The 18,142-nt window shown below is 45.1% G+C and overlaps 3 protein-coding genes across 21 annotated transcripts in view; 2 read left to right on the top strand and 1 right to left on the bottom strand.

Moving 5' to 3' along the window:
- Window positions 1-1,796, top strand: part of FLVCR2 (FLVCR choline and putative heme transporter 2) — a 34,208-nt gene extending 32,412 nt beyond the window's left edge. For all 13 annotated transcript variants that reach the window (XM_027458482.3, XM_038180223.2, XM_027458481.3 and 10 more), the window contains one exon: window positions 457-1,796. In XM_027458482.3, the coding sequence (XP_027314283.1) occupies window positions 457-463 (7 nt within the window). In that variant the 3' untranslated portion in view covers window positions 464-1,796. The remainder of the gene's footprint in view (window positions 1-456) is intronic.
- Window positions 1,797-2,273: 477 nt separating this feature from the next.
- On the bottom strand, window positions 2,274-4,553 carry ERG28 (ergosterol biosynthesis 28 homolog). 5 transcript variants are annotated; one of them, XM_072038442.1, is made up of 6 exons: window positions 4,363-4,552; window positions 4,149-4,239; window positions 3,915-3,962; window positions 2,916-3,034; window positions 2,702-2,800; window positions 2,274-2,568 (listed from the first exon to the last, which is right to left on the bottom strand). In XM_072038442.1, exons 1-5 carry the CDS (start codon window positions 4,493-4,495, stop codon window positions 2,721-2,723), a joined length of 471 nt encoding a protein of 156 aa, XP_071894543.1. In that variant the 5' UTR covers window positions 4,496-4,552; the 3' UTR covers window positions 2,274-2,568; window positions 2,702-2,720. The 5 variants fall into 5 exon arrangements, with proteins under 5 accessions (XP_071894543.1, XP_071894542.1, XP_071894545.1 ...); XM_072038441.1 differs by having other exon boundaries at window positions 2,274-2,800; window positions 4,363-4,550; XM_072038444.1 differs by lacking the exons at window positions 2,916-3,034; window positions 3,915-3,962 and having other exon boundaries at window positions 4,363-4,553.
- A 149-nt stretch (window positions 4,554-4,702) lies between these two features.
- The window catches only part of TTLL5 (tubulin tyrosine ligase like 5), a 125,792-nt gene continuing 112,352 nt past the window's right edge, over window positions 4,703-18,142 (top strand). For 2 of the 3 annotated variants that reach the window (XM_072038437.1, XM_072038436.1), the window contains exons 1-8: window positions 4,703-5,005; window positions 6,906-7,015; window positions 8,692-8,774; window positions 9,627-9,733; window positions 10,331-10,461; window positions 10,951-11,033; window positions 13,032-13,101; window positions 13,428-13,512. In XM_072038437.1, coding sequence (XP_071894538.1) covers window positions 4,896-5,005; window positions 6,906-7,015; window positions 8,692-8,774; window positions 9,627-9,733; window positions 10,331-10,461; window positions 10,951-11,033; window positions 13,032-13,101; window positions 13,428-13,512 — 779 coding nt within the window. In that variant the 5' untranslated portion in view covers window positions 4,703-4,895. The remainder of the gene's footprint in view (window positions 5,006-6,905; window positions 7,016-8,691; window positions 8,775-9,626; window positions 9,734-10,330; window positions 10,462-10,950; window positions 11,034-13,031; window positions 13,102-13,427; window positions 13,513-18,142) is intronic. The other variant, XM_038180219.2, reaches the window with a different exon arrangement.

Below are 18,142 nucleotides of genomic sequence, written 5' to 3'. Positions count from 1 at the left end.
GAACTGCCCCTGCAGCTTCACCACTTTGAGGTCAACCTCACATCACAGGGACATCATGAGGACTGCAGCAAGTAGCTTAAGGGAAGTGGGATCGCTGCTCTGCCCTGGTGTCCCAGTGTCCCTTGTCTGAGCACTAAAACCCTCTGGAGGCAGAGGAGGGAGCCAGGTTGGGTTGAGCTCCCTGAGGGTGGTGATTCGCCTTTGGGGATGTAAGTCAGATTGGATGGGGCTTTGGGCAACCTGACCTAGTGAAAAGATGTCCCTGTCTGTGACAAGGGGGATTGGACTGGATGATCTGTAAGGGCTCCATCCAGCCCAAACTGTTCTGTGATTATCTGATGCCTGCATGCTTACAGGGAGTTGTGAATGAGCCAGCCTCTGGCCAGCTGGTCTCTGAAGCCTAGGTCTGGCCATGTGGGATCCTAACCATATTCTTTTCCTCTGTCTGACTTGCAGAAAGTGATGCCAGAAGCCTGCACTGTTCCCGTAGTCCTCAAGGAATCAAAGCTGTAAAAAAGAGGGGTGGCAGAGCTGGGAGATAGAGGATTCGGCTCCCCCCTGCCCTCATTCCCACCTTTGCTACCTGCACCATCCTCCTGAATTCTGGTGGGGGGCTGCTGAGAACTGCTCCTAGAGTGAAACGAGAAGGGAATTGCGTTTGTCGGTTGTACCTCTGCATCTTGCTGTTCTGGAGACTGTGCTAAGAGGAAAAGTTGGGAGAAACCCCTGCTGCCCCTACCACGTATGCTTGGAGAAGTCTGGTCGTGTGAGGGTGGCACCTTGCAGGTGGTCTCTTCTCTCAGGGAAGGTGTGACCTGGAATGCAGATGCTGGACTATGTTTACTCTGTGAGTAACCCTGTGGGAGTTGTGATCCCTCTGAGGGATTCCTCAGAGTGCCTGTGCTCTTCTGCATGGTGCACGGGTGATGATAGAGCCCTCAGCACATCACCAGTCACTGCAAAGCAGTGCAGCTGCTGCTGCCAGGAGCAGTTTTTGTATCAGGCTAAGGATAATCCGCCTTAGAATTCACTGAAGTTGCTCTGATGTAGTAGGAGTAACTGAGAGGAACCCATGGATCTCCTGTTGGAGGCAAGGTCTAGTTCTGGGGCAGATGTTGAAGCTACAGCCTGAGCCCAGCTCAACACTATGCCAGCAACAGGACAGTTGGACAACAGCGTGAGGATCACATCTTCCTCCTCACTGACAAAGTGCCTTTTGCAGGTTTTGACACTACAGAGAAGTCAGTGGGGTACTACAGTGAGCCAACCAGGCAGGGCTGGCTGTGTTGCCCTGGGGAGTTGTTTTGGGCATGATGGGAACAAAAAAGGTGCTGTAGTGTGGGAACTTCCCCCTTATAATAGAGAACAGGAGGAAAGGGTGGGGGTTGAAGCCCTCTCACCAGCATTTGTGTCTCGTAGACACTGCCCCTCTGTATGCTGCTGCTCATCTTGCACTCACAAAGGGAGAGAGACCCGTATATCCCTTTGCCTTCCTTTCCAGCATCCATCCCCTGGTGGGAGACATCAAGTGTTCTTAAACTTAGATCATGCAATGATGTACGTGCCATTTTGGAATAACAAAAAACAAAGCACAAATATGGAATGGATAAAAACGGCCTTCTCTAACATAGGGTTTTTAACAAAACTTTTTTAAGAGAAAATGTGCAGTGTTTGAACCAGAAGTCCTTTCTTTGATAGTTGGGGCCTAAAATGGTTTTTAAATGTAAATTTTATATTAAAAAACACTAAGTGTATAATGCAAGGTGACAATTTCATATTAAATGCTTGAAACTGTCTCCAGGTGGTTTTTGTTTAATAGCCTGAACTATACTGCAGAATAATCCTTTTTTTGCCCGCTGCTACTGTTGTGTTCTTTTCCTCTTTCCCTTTCTTCTGCACAGGCTTCCCAGCTGGCAGCTCCTTCTGGTTCCATCCTGCCTTCAGTGCACTGCCCATCTGTTGCGGGCATTATTTCATCTAGGTCTAAGCAACCTGTTCTGTTTTCCTGCTTGCTGTAGCTATAGCTCAGTCCTCGCTCATGGATGCATGGGGTTTGTTGTCACTTATATGCTGCAGAAGCAAGAACTACAACCTGTGTGTGACAGGGAGAGAGATCAATCAGACCTGGAGCTTTGTTGGAAGGAGTCAAGGAAAAACTCCCATCTTGCTGTAAAGAGAGGATCTTTCCTGCAACATGGAGTAGAAACTGCCTGTTCCAAGGCTGTACATCCTCTACTCCCTCCTGGATAGCTGAAAAGACAGACGCAGTGCCCTGCAGTTTTCTGTCATTTATTAGAAACAGCCCCTGTAGAACATGCACATGCAAGTCACACAGCAGTGCCAGGGGCAGCACATTATCCCTCTTTCCCGTCTACATGGTCAGTGGATCCCAGGTGGCTCTACACCTCCTCCCCACAAGTGCATGGGGAGCACAGTCCTTAGTGCACTGGGCATGCCAGAGACGTTCCCTGCCATCCCTCAGGGAGGCACTCACCAAACGCCCCCAGCAAGCTTTGGCGTGAACTCCTCTGGGGCCTGATTGTTGGCACTGGTCAGTCAAAGTGTTGCCTGGACATGAAAAAACTCAGCAATGAATGATTGACAGAGTCCAACATCGATCTGCTGGTGGGACTGGTGTCCTGGGGGAGTTCAGCAGAGCTCCAGTCAAAATCTGGCAGTGAAGACAGGAGCCAATGCTGACCTGGACAAGACACTTGGTCTCAGTTTTTCTTCTTGTTTTGTGACTGCGCTTCTACCTCCAGGTACTGCAGCCCGATCAACATCCCCAGGATAGAGAAACCTGTGATGGAGATACAGTCTAAGTCACGTAGAAAGAGCTGAACAGATGAGATATTCACCTGCACTGCTCCAGGGAGGCTGGGGGGCAGGAGGGAAGGATGCAGAGCTCTACTCACTCGCTACCATGAGGGGTGCCATAATTCCCATTGTCAAGGCTGCAGTGTGGTAAATGAAGACCTCTGAGAGGAAGTGAGCAAGGGCCACAACGAAGGTGAAGAGTGTGATGTAGTAGAGGCTGTTGGAAAGCAGGAAACAGGTTATCACACGCCCCATAGTACAGGCATGGCTGAGTGGAAAAGCAGTAAACCTGCATGCTGCCCAGTCCATCCTCGCTGTGGGAGCAGAAGGCACTTGGCACCAGCTGGGAGGAGAACAGGGCAACATGTTCACTGGTGCACTGAAAGCCACTGTCACTGTCTGGCCTGAAGGTAAGGAAGAGGGGGGAGAGCAAAGGTAGGGAACTGGTGAAGTGAGAAGCAAGTGTGCATGCAAAAAGAGGTGAGAACTGGATGCACTGAGGAACAGGGCAACAGGACATGACTGCCTACAGGCTGCATCCCCCAGGAAGACATCTTCCCACCCGTGCTCTGCTACCCTCTAGGGGCCACAGCTGTAGAAAGGGAGCAGGTCCATGAGCTGCAAGACACAAAATCCTTCTGAGAAACAAGGGGCTTTATCGCTATTGCCAGTACCCCCCGAGCCACAGATTTATACAGGTAAGTGGAGTCCCTGCAGCTCCCCACCACAGACAAGCCTGGGCAGTCCCTGGGGCTGCAGGAGGCAGTGACAGTAGTTGAGTTCCACCAGCCTCCAGCACAGGCTCTGCCTAGCACAGACCCAGGTCACTCTGCAGGAAAATCCCACTCAGAAAGACTCCTGATACTACAGGGGACACACAGCCTGCCTCCTGCCACATCTGCCATGGCTACACACTGTGCCTCAGGCCATGTCATCGGCCCCAGGTAAAAGCATATATGACAGAAGGCTGAGTGTTAGGAGCACAGCAAGGGCTCCCTCAACCTGCCATAGCTGTTATCTGAGTTGTCACAGGAAACAAGGTACCAGCGGGATCAGCATCACCAGGTAGCTTAACACCCACAGAGCAGCACCCTCACCTGCAGATGCTTGCCAAGCTGGGGCTCGGAGACACATGACATAAAAACCTGGTAACACAAAGGAGCACGCTCTTCTCACGCAGGCAGAAGGCAGAATCAGCTAACGCACAAACCCTGCGCTGCTCCCAAAGCCCTTCCAGAGAGAGACCCCCAGCCCCCCAGAAGCACTTTTTGCACCCCCCACCCCCCGTGGTGCTCCCCATGCCCCACATTCGCCCTGCCTCCCCCACATACGTCTGGTTGCGGATGTCCAGGGCGCAGAGGCAGCGGACCACGGAGGACAGCAGGGTCCAGACGCCAAACGTCCGGGCCTGCAGCCCGTTCACTGCAAGGGAAGGGGGGAGAGAACCGAGGTGGGCGGGGGACGCTCCACAGGGGAGCCCCCACACCCCCCGAGGCGCCGCGGCCCTGCCAGGCCCCGCGATGCGCCCAGCCCCTCAGCCCTTACCGAGGCCGGGGCTGGCGGTGTAGAGCTTCTCAGAGACGAAGCTGTAGTCGCGGAAGCACTGCAGGGTGTTCCCGGCCGCGATGACGGACACCATGAGCAGCCAGCTGCGCAGCACGCAGAGGAACCTGCTCATCCTGCCGCCAGGCCGACCGGCGGCGCACTGAGCTCCCGCTCCCCGCGGGGCCCAACCCCACCTCCCTCCCGCGCTCCCATTGGCCGCCGGCCGCGCGCCACGCGGCGCGAGAGCCCCACCCACCAATCAGCTCCCTCTCTCGCCGCGCTCGGTCCCGCCCCTTTCCTTCAGCCGGCCGTGCCTACCGCCGCGCCTGCGCAGTGCGGGCGGCGGGCGGCGCCTGCGCAGTGAGGCGGGGCGCGGCGGTTGTTGTAGTAACGGGGAAGCGCCGCGCCAGCGGGGCCGGCTGAGGCGGCAGGGCTGGGGCCCCCCGCGGCCGTTAACGGCCACTAACGGCCACTAACGGCCGTTAACGGCTCCCCGCGCGTGACGGGAGCTCCGCGAGAGCCCCCCTGAGGCCATGCCGGGCGCCGCGGCGCGGGACGCGGAGCAGAGCGGCTCGTCCGCCGCTGAGGAGGATGAGGAGGAGGAGGAGGAGGAAGGCGAGGAGGGGGCCGCGGACGGGCTGAGGTGAGGTGGGGGGGAGCCCGGGGGGGGCGGGCTCCAAAGCTGCGTCTGTCTGTGGTGTTTTTTCTGTGGTGGTCGCAGGTTGGGAGGTTTCTTGGGGGCACGTGGGGAAATGAGGGAAATTGGCGGCTTTTTTTGGTCGCTGTCGCTGTGTAGCTGCAGTTCTGAGCTCCCCGCAGAGAAGGGAGGTGTGCCCCACGCTGTTCTGTATCCTGGCTTAAAACTGGCTTATGGCAGCTCTGGTGTTTCCCCTCAGCTTCTGAATTTCCTGTGAGTTGCTGGTGTATCTGTTCCATCCTTGCTTGGTATCTTCTTTTATTTTTGCTCCCTTCCTCTTCCCCAGGCCAGAATCCCTATTTTTTATATCAATTTCACTCACTTTAATGCATTCTGCTTGCTTTCTTCTCGCTAGGGCTCAGGATTTAGGGCTCTAGGGTGAAGTGAAACCTCCCTTCACACCAAGCAGTAGCTGGCTCAGCCTTGCCAGACCCTTACGGAGCACCAGGTGAAGAGCTGCCTTTGACTGCAACGTCTTCCTAACAGCCTGCCTGTGTTAAGTGGCCAAGTGTCAGGCTAGGAATGAGTGACGGTCACCTGGAGGATTGTCTGAGCCCTGGTAGCCTTACTGCAAATCCTCGGGGCAGGCTTAACGTAACCTCCCCTTCTGTTGCCTCAGCTCATTTCCCACTTATATAAGGCTCTGGCCTGTCCTGTAAGTTCTGGAATCCTCTTGGGTCCTTTCCATCTGAACAGTTCATTACACCCCACCAGTTGATTTCTGAAGGCAGCAGAAGCAGCTGGCAGTGCTGTGGAACTGATTTGTCAGGGGTAACTTGGTTAAGAGGACCAAGGTTACACTAAAAAGGACTTTCCTAGTGCTAGGTATAGGAAGTGTTTTTGTCTTCTGTAGTGTCTCCAAACTTTTGGCACACAATCTTGCATGTTAAATGCTTCTCTCTGTCAAATGCTTCTCTCTGCTTCTTTCTCTGTGCCACTCTTCCATTTTATTTATTTATTTATTTATTTTGGCGTAGAAAGATACAGATATGCCTCTCCAACCCTTTGGTTTCTGTTTTCTGTTAACTTTTTCATAGTTTTGTTGCCTTGAGCAAGGAGTAATAAGCAGTCTGAGCTTTATTTGCTTCAGCAGGTTGACAGGCTTGCTTTCTGTCATCTTAGGATTTTGTATCACAAATTTTATTTGTGTGTGTGTGTCCTTAATTCCTCTATCTGAGCAGCTGGTAGTTCACAACATAGGGCTGTTGTTTCGGGCAGGACAGATCTGGGAACCTGGAGCAGCTTTGAGTGGCTTCCTGGGGGCATCGCTGTTGAATTCTGGGCTCACGTTCCCCTGCGCCTGGCAGAAATTAGAAAGGAAGAACACATAAAATCATTGCATTGAGCCAAATCTTCTCTAGTCTGTCAAACTTTGCAGGAGTGCCCTTTTGCTCACTTTAGAGTCCAGGTTTACAACCCGGCAGTATGCACAGATTTTAATCTCTTAAATTAGGGACTGAAACCAGTGCTGTAAGGTCTGGTTGTGTGGATATCAGTAGTGACAGCCTACTCTGAGCTATGGATCTTGTTCTCAGATGCGCTGTAAATCCAGAGAAATGTAGCTGTGAAAATTCACGGATTTTCTCCCAAATTGTGCTCAATCAAATCAATACAAATTAAGTGAAGCTCCTAGTTAAAATGATAAGACTGACCCCCAAAGAGGATGATTTAGAAGGTTCCCTTTTTAGCTGAGAACCAGGGTACCTTGCGTGTGTCCGTGTCCTGCCCGTGGGCTAGGTGAGCAAGCACGGGCAAGCGCAGGGAACTGCTGTGTCCTCCCAGTCAGTAACTGCTGCGTGTGTGCGAGGCTCAGCAGCTGCTAACACTAACTGCCTTGCTATTTTAGGGATCATCCGTGCATCAGGTGGACTGGTGGTGGCTGCAGGCGGATCCCTATCTTCGTCTTTCATGCTGATGCCATTCTGACCAACGACAGCTACCTCCGCCTAATTGGAGGTGGGTGCAGCAAGACGACAGCTTGAAGGTGTGAAGCAGAAGTCTCACACTGAGATGTTCCCTTCTCTTTGTGGGGGAGAGGAATTGATAGGAAGGAAACTACAATCTCTTGTCTCTGAGCTTGGAGACATTCAGAAACACTTGGTCGAATTGGTGAATGTGTATCACATTTGGTTTGTGACAAGTGCTTATCTTTGGCCCTCTGATGGGTCCTGGAACGTTTTGATTTGGAACAAATCATATTTGGAGGCTGTGCTAGAACCTGTGACCAGAAGATAAATGCACTAATTTTTAGCTGAGAACTTAAAATCAATCCTTCCAGTGAGTTTTGAGTCTTCAGAGGGTTTCATCATGAAACAGAGCCGCCAGCCCTGCAGTGGTATTAATAGTAGTAAGGTTTAAAAACAAATCTCAGCTTCTATAGCCTCACAACTGTGAGTAAGGCTGTAAGCAAAATGATTGCTTTTATAACAGCACTACAGTCAGACTAAACCTGTCTAGTGTCAAACAAGGGAGAGCTTCTAAATAAGGCAAAGTTGTTATAAAGAGTCACTCCAGATTGCGAGAGTTAGTGCTTGTGGGTGTGTATGGCTGGGAACTCTTTCTGGATGTGCTGAGTTGGGGAAAAACTAAAATACACTCAGCTTTTTCTTGTGTAGATGCTGACACCTCTTTCTTCTCTTGCTTCTCCCTTTCTTAGATAATTGGTGCACTCATTTCTAATGTCCTAGCCAAGCAGAAATGCTCTTGGCTCCTTTGGGTAAGGGGTGGAGAAGGTGATTTGTGTGTAAAAACTCCTGATCCTTTTGATGTGTGTTACAAATGTACTTGGTGGCAGAAGCTGATGGTGATTGTAACTTGTGCCCTAATTGGAGCGCGGTGTTTCTTATACTTTTTCTCAGGCCGTAGAGGATTTTTGTTATTTAACGTGTCTACTACTGGACAGTGCAACTAAATTTCCTTTAGACTTTTGTCCAGTCCCAGATGATGATACTTCTTATTCTTTTCTTTAGACTTATTTTTACTGGTAGAACATATTTTCTGAGACCTAATCATGACTTTTTACTTGGGTAATATTTTTTCATTTACTACTTGTCCTATTTATGTTATTTCCTACCATTTTTGCAGTTATTTGTTGGAAGATCAGTACAGTTGAAGGAGATGTGAACAAAAATTCATAGACCTTGAAAGACTAAAATAAAACGCTAAAAGTAGTCATGCAATCTAATTGCCTCAGTGAGGGGTATATGGCATGATTGCTTTTAGCTAGGAATACTCATCTTGAATTAAGAAGGAAGAGCTGAAATTGTTATTTGGAATGTTATAAAGCAGGCTATGTAGAGCTGTTAAAAAATAGTAATATATATATATATGTCAGGACCTTCTAACAAATGAACAGGTTTCTATTTTGATAGGACAGGGTTCAGTGATGTAGAAATACTACACCTGATGACAGATGTAATTTGCTTCAGTGCAATCATTGGATTTAATGCCTCAAGATGTAGGCAAATGGTGACAGAAATTACCTGTCTGTTATGTGCTGCTACCGTGGATTAAGTGCAGCTGTTCTGTGCCAAGTCCTATGGTGCTCTTCTCTGTGGTTTGGTAGCACAGGTAACTTTGGTTGATTTTTCTAGGTGCAGACTCTAATGTTGTGTCTCTTGCTGTCTTAACAGAGCATTACCACTTGTCCTATAAGATCGTACGGACGGACAGCCGCCTGGTCCGAAGCATACTGACTGCCCATGGATTCCATGAGGTGAGTGCAACAAGCTCGGGATTAGTAGCAAGTTGGCAAGTCTGATTATGTGCTGAGCTGGAAGTTGTGTCTGCATGTGTACATGTCTTGTGTGTGGTGTTTTTTGTTGTTCATTACTCTGTAGGATTAGAAACAGGAAGTTCCCTTGGACCCACTTTGGCTTTTTTCTCTTTTTCTTCTTTTTTCTCCTGCTCTTCTCTATATTTTGCCAGTTGCGGAAAAATGTTGTGATTTTTCACTCTAAATGGATTATCCTTTACTTAATTTTGCAGACTTAAGCCTAAAAGGGATATTTAAGTCAAGGCTATTGTGCATTTTTCTTCCTGCTTTTAGAGCGTTGCTTCACGCCCTTGGGAAGATCTGAAGGATTTAATCTTTCAGCCTTCGCAAGCTCACGGGAGTATTGTTGTGGTGTCGTATGTTTCTTTCTCTTCTAGCACCTTCCTTGCTCTAAAGAATGTCCTATGTGCAGCTAGCGACAGTTTGAGAAAAGTGTTTGGGTGGTGGATTTTCTTCTGAATACGGCAAAGTTGGGGAATTGGTCTCCCTCCCAAGTTTCCTGGAAAAATCTAAAATGCTTTATAAATTGGGTTTTGATGGTCTATTAAAAGAGCAAAGCCCTAAGCTTGTGTAGAAAACAGATACATTTATTTCCTAGCACCACTGTACAGTAGCTTAGGACAGCAGTCTATGTAGAAATGCCCTAATGCTAGAGATGGATAAAGGAAATTGTCTTAAACCAGAATTGCTGTGGTCCCACAGACAGAAGGGCACAGTCTATAGGACAAGTGGTGGTGTTTATCACAATTTCCATAGCTTTATGTGTGTGTTTTTTTTTATTTTGTTTTTTAGGTGCACCCTAGTAGCAGTGATTATAATCTCATGTGGACGGGATCACACTTGAAACCCTACTTGCTGCGTTCCCTTACAGATATTCAGAAAGTCAATCATTTCCCTAAGTAAGGCTTCGACATCATACTTTGCTGAACATCTTTGTCATGGTTTGCAGAAATATGAGCACAGATAGCTTGCTTTTTTTTTTTTTTTTTTTTTTTTTTTGTAATAATGATACTGCAAAGTCCCAGCAGCATGCTGGATGTGTGCCACGTACTGTCTTCATTTTAAACAGTCTCTGGGGATCTAGGGGGGATAGTATGTGAGCTGAAGCACTTGTCCATAGCCCAAAAACTGATTTATACCCTACCTTTATTTGATGGTATATATATAACGTGTTTGGGGCTTGGGGTTCTTAGTTACAGGTCGTAGTCATACATCACCCGTTAAAGTTTGCAAACACCATTTTAACAGTTTGCTGTGGTTCAGTCCCTCTTGGGAAAAGCAAGAGGCACTACAGATGAGGGTGATTATCAATGCAGCCATAGAGCAGAGACAGTAAAACTGAAGAGTAGTTGCAGGTTAGGGCTGAGATATCTGACAGGGCTATAGATGCTTTAGTAACTAGGAGAATAGGTTGTTACAGTGCAGTGGTGTTTTGTTGTTTTCTTTCTTTTTTACGCTGGGAAAATAGATAATAGTCTCTTGTTTTGGGACTTCAGGTCGTATGAACTGACACGGAAGGACAGACTGTACAAGAATGTCAGTCGTATGCAGCTGGCCCATGGATTCAAGGCATTCCATATCTTACCTCAGACCTTCATCCTCCCAGCAGAGTACCAGGACTTCTGCAGTAAGTGAATGGCTGATGATGTCCAGACCTAAAGTAGAATAACTGGGTAGGAGGGAAGGGAATCGCTATTAATACTCGAGTCTGTTGGTCATGTCACTGTTGATGAAGCTGGAAAGACTGTAGAAAAGGCATGCATTACTTTTTTATATTATTTTCATTCTGCTGCCTGTTCCTTGCCTATATAAGTCCTCAAGCAGCTGATTGTGGATTTTGTGCACAAAGAAAGCTCAGTTCTGGAGGCCAGTGTTGATGATATATCTGGGAGTACTGAAAAGAGAAATGTCAAAAGGAGGTGTAAAGCAGAGAAAAGAATATATCGAAGCAGCAGAAGGAACTGTAATAATTGCAGTGCGTTCTGAGGGGTAAAACTGGACATCAAAAAGTAGGTCTTGATCTCTTCCTGGAGTTCTCTACTGTAAGCAATTTTCTTGCTCCTCTGTAAATAATCAAAATGAAAGATGTTTCAGACTGGTGTTTTCTTTTAACCAGATACCTATTCTAAGGACAGGGGCCCATGGATAGTGAAGCCCGTGGCATCTTCCAGGGGTCGAGGTGTCTACCTGATAAACAATGTAAGTGTTCATCAGAAGGGCTGCTTTTCAGTAACAAGGGCTGCAAAACTATGCAAGCTTCCAGGCAAGGTGCATGCAAACATCTAAGCAGACAATGGCTGTGCTCTGGATTTCAACAGTACATTGATGAGCAGTTTAACAGTCCTGAGCAGCTGGCAAAGTCTGCCCTGGCTTTATACTGTGCAACCAAAACCAAGCTCTTTCTTTATTTGCTGTGTGTCTCTTGCAATCGATATGGTACTTTTAAGTCTTGGCTTATTAGGTGCAAGTTCATACTCCCTGAGACAGTTTGGGAATCTGTGCTACTTCATTCTCTCCTTGTGGCTGACAGTAGGCTGGCCTTGGGAAGATTCCCAGAACTCTCCTTGGTTGTTTGCCCTGTGCAATCTAACCAGTCCTCACCCAGTGTCCTTTTCTCCGTCTCACCCCTGTAAAAGACTAGATGAAATGAAACTATATGACACTGTAAGATGTGTATCAGTCTTAGAATTTTGTAATCTAAATGCTAGTGTGCCTTTATTGAGTAATAGGAATGATTCTTTGAATTCAATATACCGCTTAGTGTTTTGTTGCCATTGTGGGGGCTTTGCAGGGAGTTAGCTTGTCATAGGTAACAAATATATCTGGGCAGGAGCCAAAACACATGAGGATATTCCAACAAGTATTCTCAGCAGCAAAACTGACTGGTGAGTCACTTTGTTTTCACTCACTCAAACCCCTTTAGCCTCCCCTGCACTGAAAGGGTCATGCTGTCTCATCTGTTCTCTACCTGGATTCTTTCCCATAAAATAAGGGAGCAATTCGCCAAGTGTATGAAGTAAGTATTTCCAGAGCTGCACTCAGCTTTTTCTTTGCTTGAAAGAGAGGAACGAGTTTAGGCTTAAATGGCAGTTGGCCATGAACTGGGGAAAAGACCCTTCTGGGACCAATCTCCCTTTGTGTACATCTGTTCCAGAAACATTTTAGCTAGTTTGGCCCAAGGACTTCAGTGTCCTTCAGTGTGATTTCGTTAAGGGAGTGTCTTCCAAAATTTCATCACAAAAATGTTTGTTTTTTAAACAAAAAAAGGCAAAAAAAAAATCAGTTTATCCGGTCCATTGTAAAAGAGGCTGTCATTTTTGTGATATGCTGAAGGAAGTTGAGCTTGTTCTCTTATGTTGTACATATGCAGTCTATATGCCTAGATTTCCTGCTTGTGACACTGATAAGGCTGAATATGTGTAAAATTGAATAAATTCAGGATGATGGAGTTCTTTTGGCTCTTTTGCAAGCTGGATGCTGGAAACTATTTTGCAAGAAACTGTTTCCATGAGTAGTTAAAACTGGTTACAAGAAGAAAGACTTGGATACAGCAAAGAAGTAGAAGCTTTTTCAGCAGGTCCCATGACCTGCTGTCATAGAGCTTTCTGTTCTGTGCAACAAGAGTAGCTTTCTGGTACCTTAGCCCCTGCTGTGAACTGATCCTCAGTAGAAGATACATGTTTGTGTAAGCAAAAGGGTTGGGTACCAGCTCTGGGTCCAGCCATAAAGATCACGAGTATTAATTTTCTTCACTTGTGAATTCCTCACCAATTGTAGTTACATACTCCTTCCAATGGCTTCTAGAAAATCCCTCCTCCATGTGTCTGGTTAAACACTCAGGAAACAAACAGTGGTAGTCACTTTCAGATTTTTCTCTTGCCTATGTTATATTGTTTAGCCATGTGTCTGTTAAACCTGTATTTCACTCTAAGGAACACTTAACTGGAAAATTCAGTGGGCGTTTTTTGGAAATGCGATCATTCCCAAGCTTCTGGTTAGGATCTATTTACCTTAAGTGTATTGTGACTGACTGGTGATATTTTTTTTGGTCATGTTTCCCCCTACCCCTGACATAGTTATTGGTGTAGAGTGGTGTTAGGAGGTGAATGCTGGAAAAATAGTAGGCTTGATCTAGTCATCTTGTTACTCCTTGAGCCTCCTGGTTTTCTCACTCCTGGATTCTCTGTTCTTCTGTAGCCAAACCAGATTGTTCTAGAAGACAACATCCTGGTTTCTCGTTACATCAGCAACCCCCTGCTAATAGATGGTGAGTGTGCTTAGAAATTGCTTCTTGCTTGCACATTCTTTCTTGCTTCTAGGATGTGAAGAGCTCAACAACTTTTGTAGGAATTTAGCTGAATAATTGAATGGTCTATCTTGCGGTAGTTCTCAAAAAAAAAAAAAGTAAAAAAAAAAAAAAAAGAATCCTTGAAATCAGGAAGCGTTTTAACTGGGAAAACTTCAAGCACTGTATGGCAGCAGCAGGCAATGGTTTATTCTTCCCACTGTTTAGAGGGTCTGTTGAATTTCCTCAGCTGAATATGATATGTGAAAGATATTTGTAGTCACTGACTCTTGACAACTGTATTTCAGACTTCAAATTTGATGTGCGCCTGTATGTTCTGGTTACATCCTATGATCCACTTGTCATCTATCTCTACGAGGAAGGACTGGCCAGGTAGGGGAGCGTTTTTTCTTCCTTAGTGTACCTGCACTCAGTGGTCAAGAGATGTCTTGTATTGCCTTTGTACTTCTGAGATGGTAACAAATGGGAAGGAAATGTCAGTTCCGGAGCTCTGCAGAGTTTTTGTAGATGATTTATCATTGTGCAGTGTCCTATCAGTTTACTTTATAGAGTCTTTAGTGAGGGACTTTATTACAAAGGGAAGTAATAAAAAAAAAAAATCAGCTTTTAAGAGTTGAATGGCCACATACCATTAATAAGATGTTTATTGTAAAGGTCAGGTTCTTAAACCTATTGTGAATTATTGGTGCCTTTGTACCCCTTCTCCATCCTTTTGGCCTAGGAGCATGCTGCGTGAAAGGAATCTAAACTTTCTCCGTTTCCATTTAATCATAAAGACAAAAACAGAGACCCGTTGCTGGTATCTTCTGTCTTAATACCTTCAACTTGTCTTTTAAATTTTAGGTCAGCGTTTGTATTTTCTGCATTATCAAGTAAAGACTGGTTCACTGTTCTTATCCTGCAAGATGTCAATTTTCTTTTGCATTTAAGTTATGAAAGAGAGTTAAGATTCCCAGGAAGAACATTTATTTGCCAAAAATACCCGTTTCTCTTTCATCACAGAAGTTTAGCTAAATAGCTGAGCAACTAATAAATTTAAAACAATCACCCCTCCAAAATTCCAAGTGAAGATAATTAAATCCTTACTAGTTCCAGCTCAGACCATAAACTTAACTGTTTAAGATGAGAGCATCGTGGGGCTGTCATCTGCAACAGTCCTGAGCACTGTTAAATCTGTTCTAAACCCACCTCGTAAAGCCAGAAAGACTAGGGTTTGGGCCTGCATGGCTCTGACGGAGGCATGTACTGAATCCAGCATATTTTTATCTGAAGCAGGTACCAAATCCAAAAAGATGTGTTAATGATGATCCCACAAGAGATATACATGTAATTCTTTAAACTGATGAACAGATTCCCTTCGGGTTTGTTGTGATGTGCCTTTGCCTGCAATGATGCTGTGAACAGGTCACTTCTCTAAATGGGGACTGGAACAGGTGGCTCATCTTGGTCAGTGAAAAATGTGACAACTGTATTCAGTTTGGAGAAGGAGTCTTAAACACATCTGGCACACAAGTTTTATATTTGGGGAATTGTTAATTGCTATTATTGCATGTTACTGGGGAGTAAAGAGGGATGAACAAAATCATCTCCAAGATGATCCAGTGTTGAATATGCCTGTTTTCAGAGAGTCTTAGCAGTCTGTTGTAGGCCACCAAAACAGGAGTTGCATCATAACCAGGTTCTTAAAGTTAGTTCTGCTGATCTTGTTGTAACAAATAGGTATACTTCTGGGAAAACAAACAAACAAACAAACATATCTGAAACAAGTTTTCTGCTCTGTTTAGGAAGCAAGTGTTCCAATTCCACAATATGTAGCATTTTTGTCTCTTGAAGACAAACATGTTACTCCACTGTTGATGTGTGTGTGTGTGTACATGTGTTGGGGGTGTTTGTTTTTTTTAAGTACTCTGTTCATATCAGAGGTCTAGGGAAGGAAATAAGGAAGGAAGCCAGTATCTTCCTCTGATTGAAATATCCTGGCCAGACAGCATATATTAAGATTGAATCATCAAGCTATTTAGATAGCAAGGGAAGTATGGAGGTTTATAGTCAGCTTCCTTCTCAAGACAAGGCCATCTTCAAAGTTCAAATAGGTACTCTGTGGCTTTATACCATAAAGGTTAGAGTATTTTTCAGGAATGGAATTTTCTTAGCCTTTTTTGGCAACTTGTTCCAGTATTTGATCTTTCTCACTGTAAATCTGTCTTTTTTTTTTTTTTTTTTTTTTTAATTTTATCTAATCAGAACTTCCCTCCTTGCAGTTGGACTGTTGCATCTTGTCCTTTTGCTATGCTCATTTGAGAAGAACTTGACTCTGTCTTTGTAGCCATACATTAAGTAGTTGAACACAGCAGTCAGATCCACTCCTAACCTTCTCATTTTTTGGCTGAACAATCTTTGTCTCCTCAGCTGCTCCTTTTACACTGTATTTTTTCAGACCATTTTAATAATTCTGACAGACTTTTTGTACCGGAGGCTCAAAACTTCTTGAGTCTGTCTGTCTATCCTTACCTGATAACCTGGATGCTGGCTGACTGAATTTCTTTGTTATGAGGTTCAGAATATTCAGCTTTAGGGCTTGAAATGGTGTTGTAATCAGATCTGAGCAAAGAACTTAAGTTTTCTTTCTGGTTATGCGTCCAGAAGCATCAGTTTCAAGAATTCTGGACTCTATCTTTGTAAGATTCCATGAAGCAATAATGCTACTTTTCAGTGTTCTAAAATCCTTAGTATGTTTTGATTATAGATTAAGCACATGGAATCTAATCTAGATCGCATGGTGTCCATATACGCGACAAATATGTCCTGTATGCACAGGACACTGATATTACTAATAGTGTGTGGTAAATAATTACGCTTTCCTTTAAATTTCACGGTTCTTTGTTGGAGGTAGCTAGTATATGGAGATGAGCTGTAGCACCAGATAAATGATGATGTCAGCTGTATAGCTGTGGGACTAGTGCAGAGGGATCAGCAAGATGTGTTTTATCTGGTCCAAGGATAGTCCTAGTTCTGTTACTGAATTTCAGCTGCTCACTGAGTAACTTCAGCTGAGTAGTGCTCAAACTTACAGCTAAAGACTTGTAACAAGACTTGCAGTTAAATGTTTTCTCATGGTACGTATACATTTATGAGCAATATTCTTAATTACTCTTAAACTTTTACCTTTATCTTTATTATGCAGAGTTATGCTTGTTGGCAAACTTGCTTTAGAAAACAATGCTCAAGTGCAAGTAGAGGTGACAGAAAACTTGAGGTGGGATGTTCTGTATGGCCTGCAGATGGCACTAATGGTCTTTAGTTTTAGTGATTTGGAATTTTCCCATACTCTGGATTTCCAAATTCACAGTTGGAAAGGTAAGGATCCCGGAGCTACTGGATTCTGGCTTCCTGTTTAGTTCCTTGGCCTTACATTTAATGCTGTGGTGTTAAGTGCTGGGAGAGACTCCTTTATTGCTTCACTTGCTGTAACACTTTGGTTTAAAGCTGGGACAAAACTTGTGTGGGGCAGGAGGAAATGCCTTAACCTTTGGGAGAGGAAGCTGGTTTCTGTTCTTTACTTAGGAGAAACAGTGCTTAAGTGTGGAAGCAATTTGTAGCAGAGAACTGAGAGGTAACATAGGAGCCTGGAATAAAAGTCAGTATTGAAGCAATCTAAGGGGAAACCCACCAGCAGAACAAAGGACTCTATTTTAGGGACCTGCACTAGTAATTGCGATACTATGTGGTGCTTTCCATGTACAGAGGTTGCTTTCTGAAAGTATAGGTAGTCCCTGAAGTGTAGTCAGGGACTTTTTTTCCTCTGTTTTCTTCTTTTAGCCTGTCTGTAAGGTAATGTTTTGCTCCAGTCTTATGGTTTGTGTATTCCAATAATAGAGGAACCTGACTGCTTCAATAAAGCTGGAACCTCTACCAGAAAAGGAGTGTTATCAGGAAACCATAAGATGTAATGATCTTGCAAAGGGACAGACTTGTTACTATACGCGTTTGTGATCTGATGTTTGACTAGATACTTTCTTAGGCCTGGTTGCTCTTGGCACAGCTAGACTTGTCATGACGTGATCTAGACAGGAATTTGAGGCCTCAGTGCTGAGGAGAAGAAAGGGATTATGGATCAAGCCTGTGTGACTTGTATTTCATTTTCCATGTGGAAAAATGAAGAAAAAGTTTCCTTTGAAGGAGGTCTGAAGGGTATATACACAGAGGTATGTAAAAAAGCCTTCAGCTATTGCTGGTTGATTTGTGCTAGAAATACTGAATAACTGTCTGCTTTGTCCTGGTTGAGGTTCTTCAGTGCAACTTTTCAGGCAGATGTTGACCATAAAGCTTTTTTTCATTTGATCTTCAAAGGGGTGTTGAATAGAACTTAGGAAGTGCCAAACAAACAAAAATAGGTAGACGAAGCATGCTGGCATACATCTGGTAATTGTCCTTTCAGGCACCAAGTTGCTAAATATCTGTATTTTATCATCTACGTTGACCATCTGTGACTTGCAGCCTGGAGACCTCTAGCTGGTACTTGTGTATTGAAGCTGTAGGTTTGGACTGACTGCCTGCAGCATATATTCCAGAATGAGGTAGTCTTGACAAGCTTACCCATGTTAACCTGAGGGTATAACTCAATCATCTGTTCTCATGTTAAAAATATGGGTTGTTTTATTTGAGACTTTTAAAATATGTGAATAGAATATCCAGTATCCATACCCATGGATGTATCTCATCAGGTCCCATGGACGTGTGCACCTTCAGGTTCTTTACATGGTCTTGAACCTGATTTTTTCCTACACTGGGCAGTTCATCATTCTTCCAGTCCCTGCCTTTGCCTTCTGGGGCCCAGGCTGTGTGCAGAAGCTTTTGTTGGCAAAGACTTAGGCAAATAATCATTATGTATCTCAGCCTTCTCCATACCACAGTGACTACTTATGTGGGCATTAGCAAGTGGAAGTCCCAAGGCAGCTCTTAGGGCAAGTATTGAACTGATGCATTATGCTGATCTTTTCTT

This window comes from Anas platyrhynchos, chromosome 5, assembly GCF_047663525.1.
Source record: "Anas platyrhynchos isolate ZD024472 breed Pekin duck chromosome 5, IASCAAS_PekinDuck_T2T, whole genome shotgun sequence".
Taxonomy (NCBI): domain Eukaryota; kingdom Metazoa; phylum Chordata; class Aves; order Anseriformes; family Anatidae; genus Anas; species Anas platyrhynchos.
Note: the sequence above shows the minus strand (reverse complement) of the source record. Positions and strands in the feature narration are given on the sequence as shown.

Excerpts from the sequence above, each read along its gene's own strand:
- ERG28 (XM_072038442.1), bottom strand. The coding sequence starts at position 4,495 with ATGAGCAGGTTCCTCTGCGTGCTGCGCAGCTGGCTGCTCATGGTGTCC. Across the intron at positions 4,240-4,362 it reads CACCGCCAGCCCCGGCCTCG|TGAACGGGCTGCAGGCCCGG; the intron begins GTAAGGGCTGAG and ends CTTCCCTTGCAG. Across the intron at positions 2,801-2,915 it reads GGCACCCCTCATGGTAGCGA|GTTTCTCTATCCTGGGGATG; the intron begins GTGAGTAGAGCT and ends TCTCCATCACAG.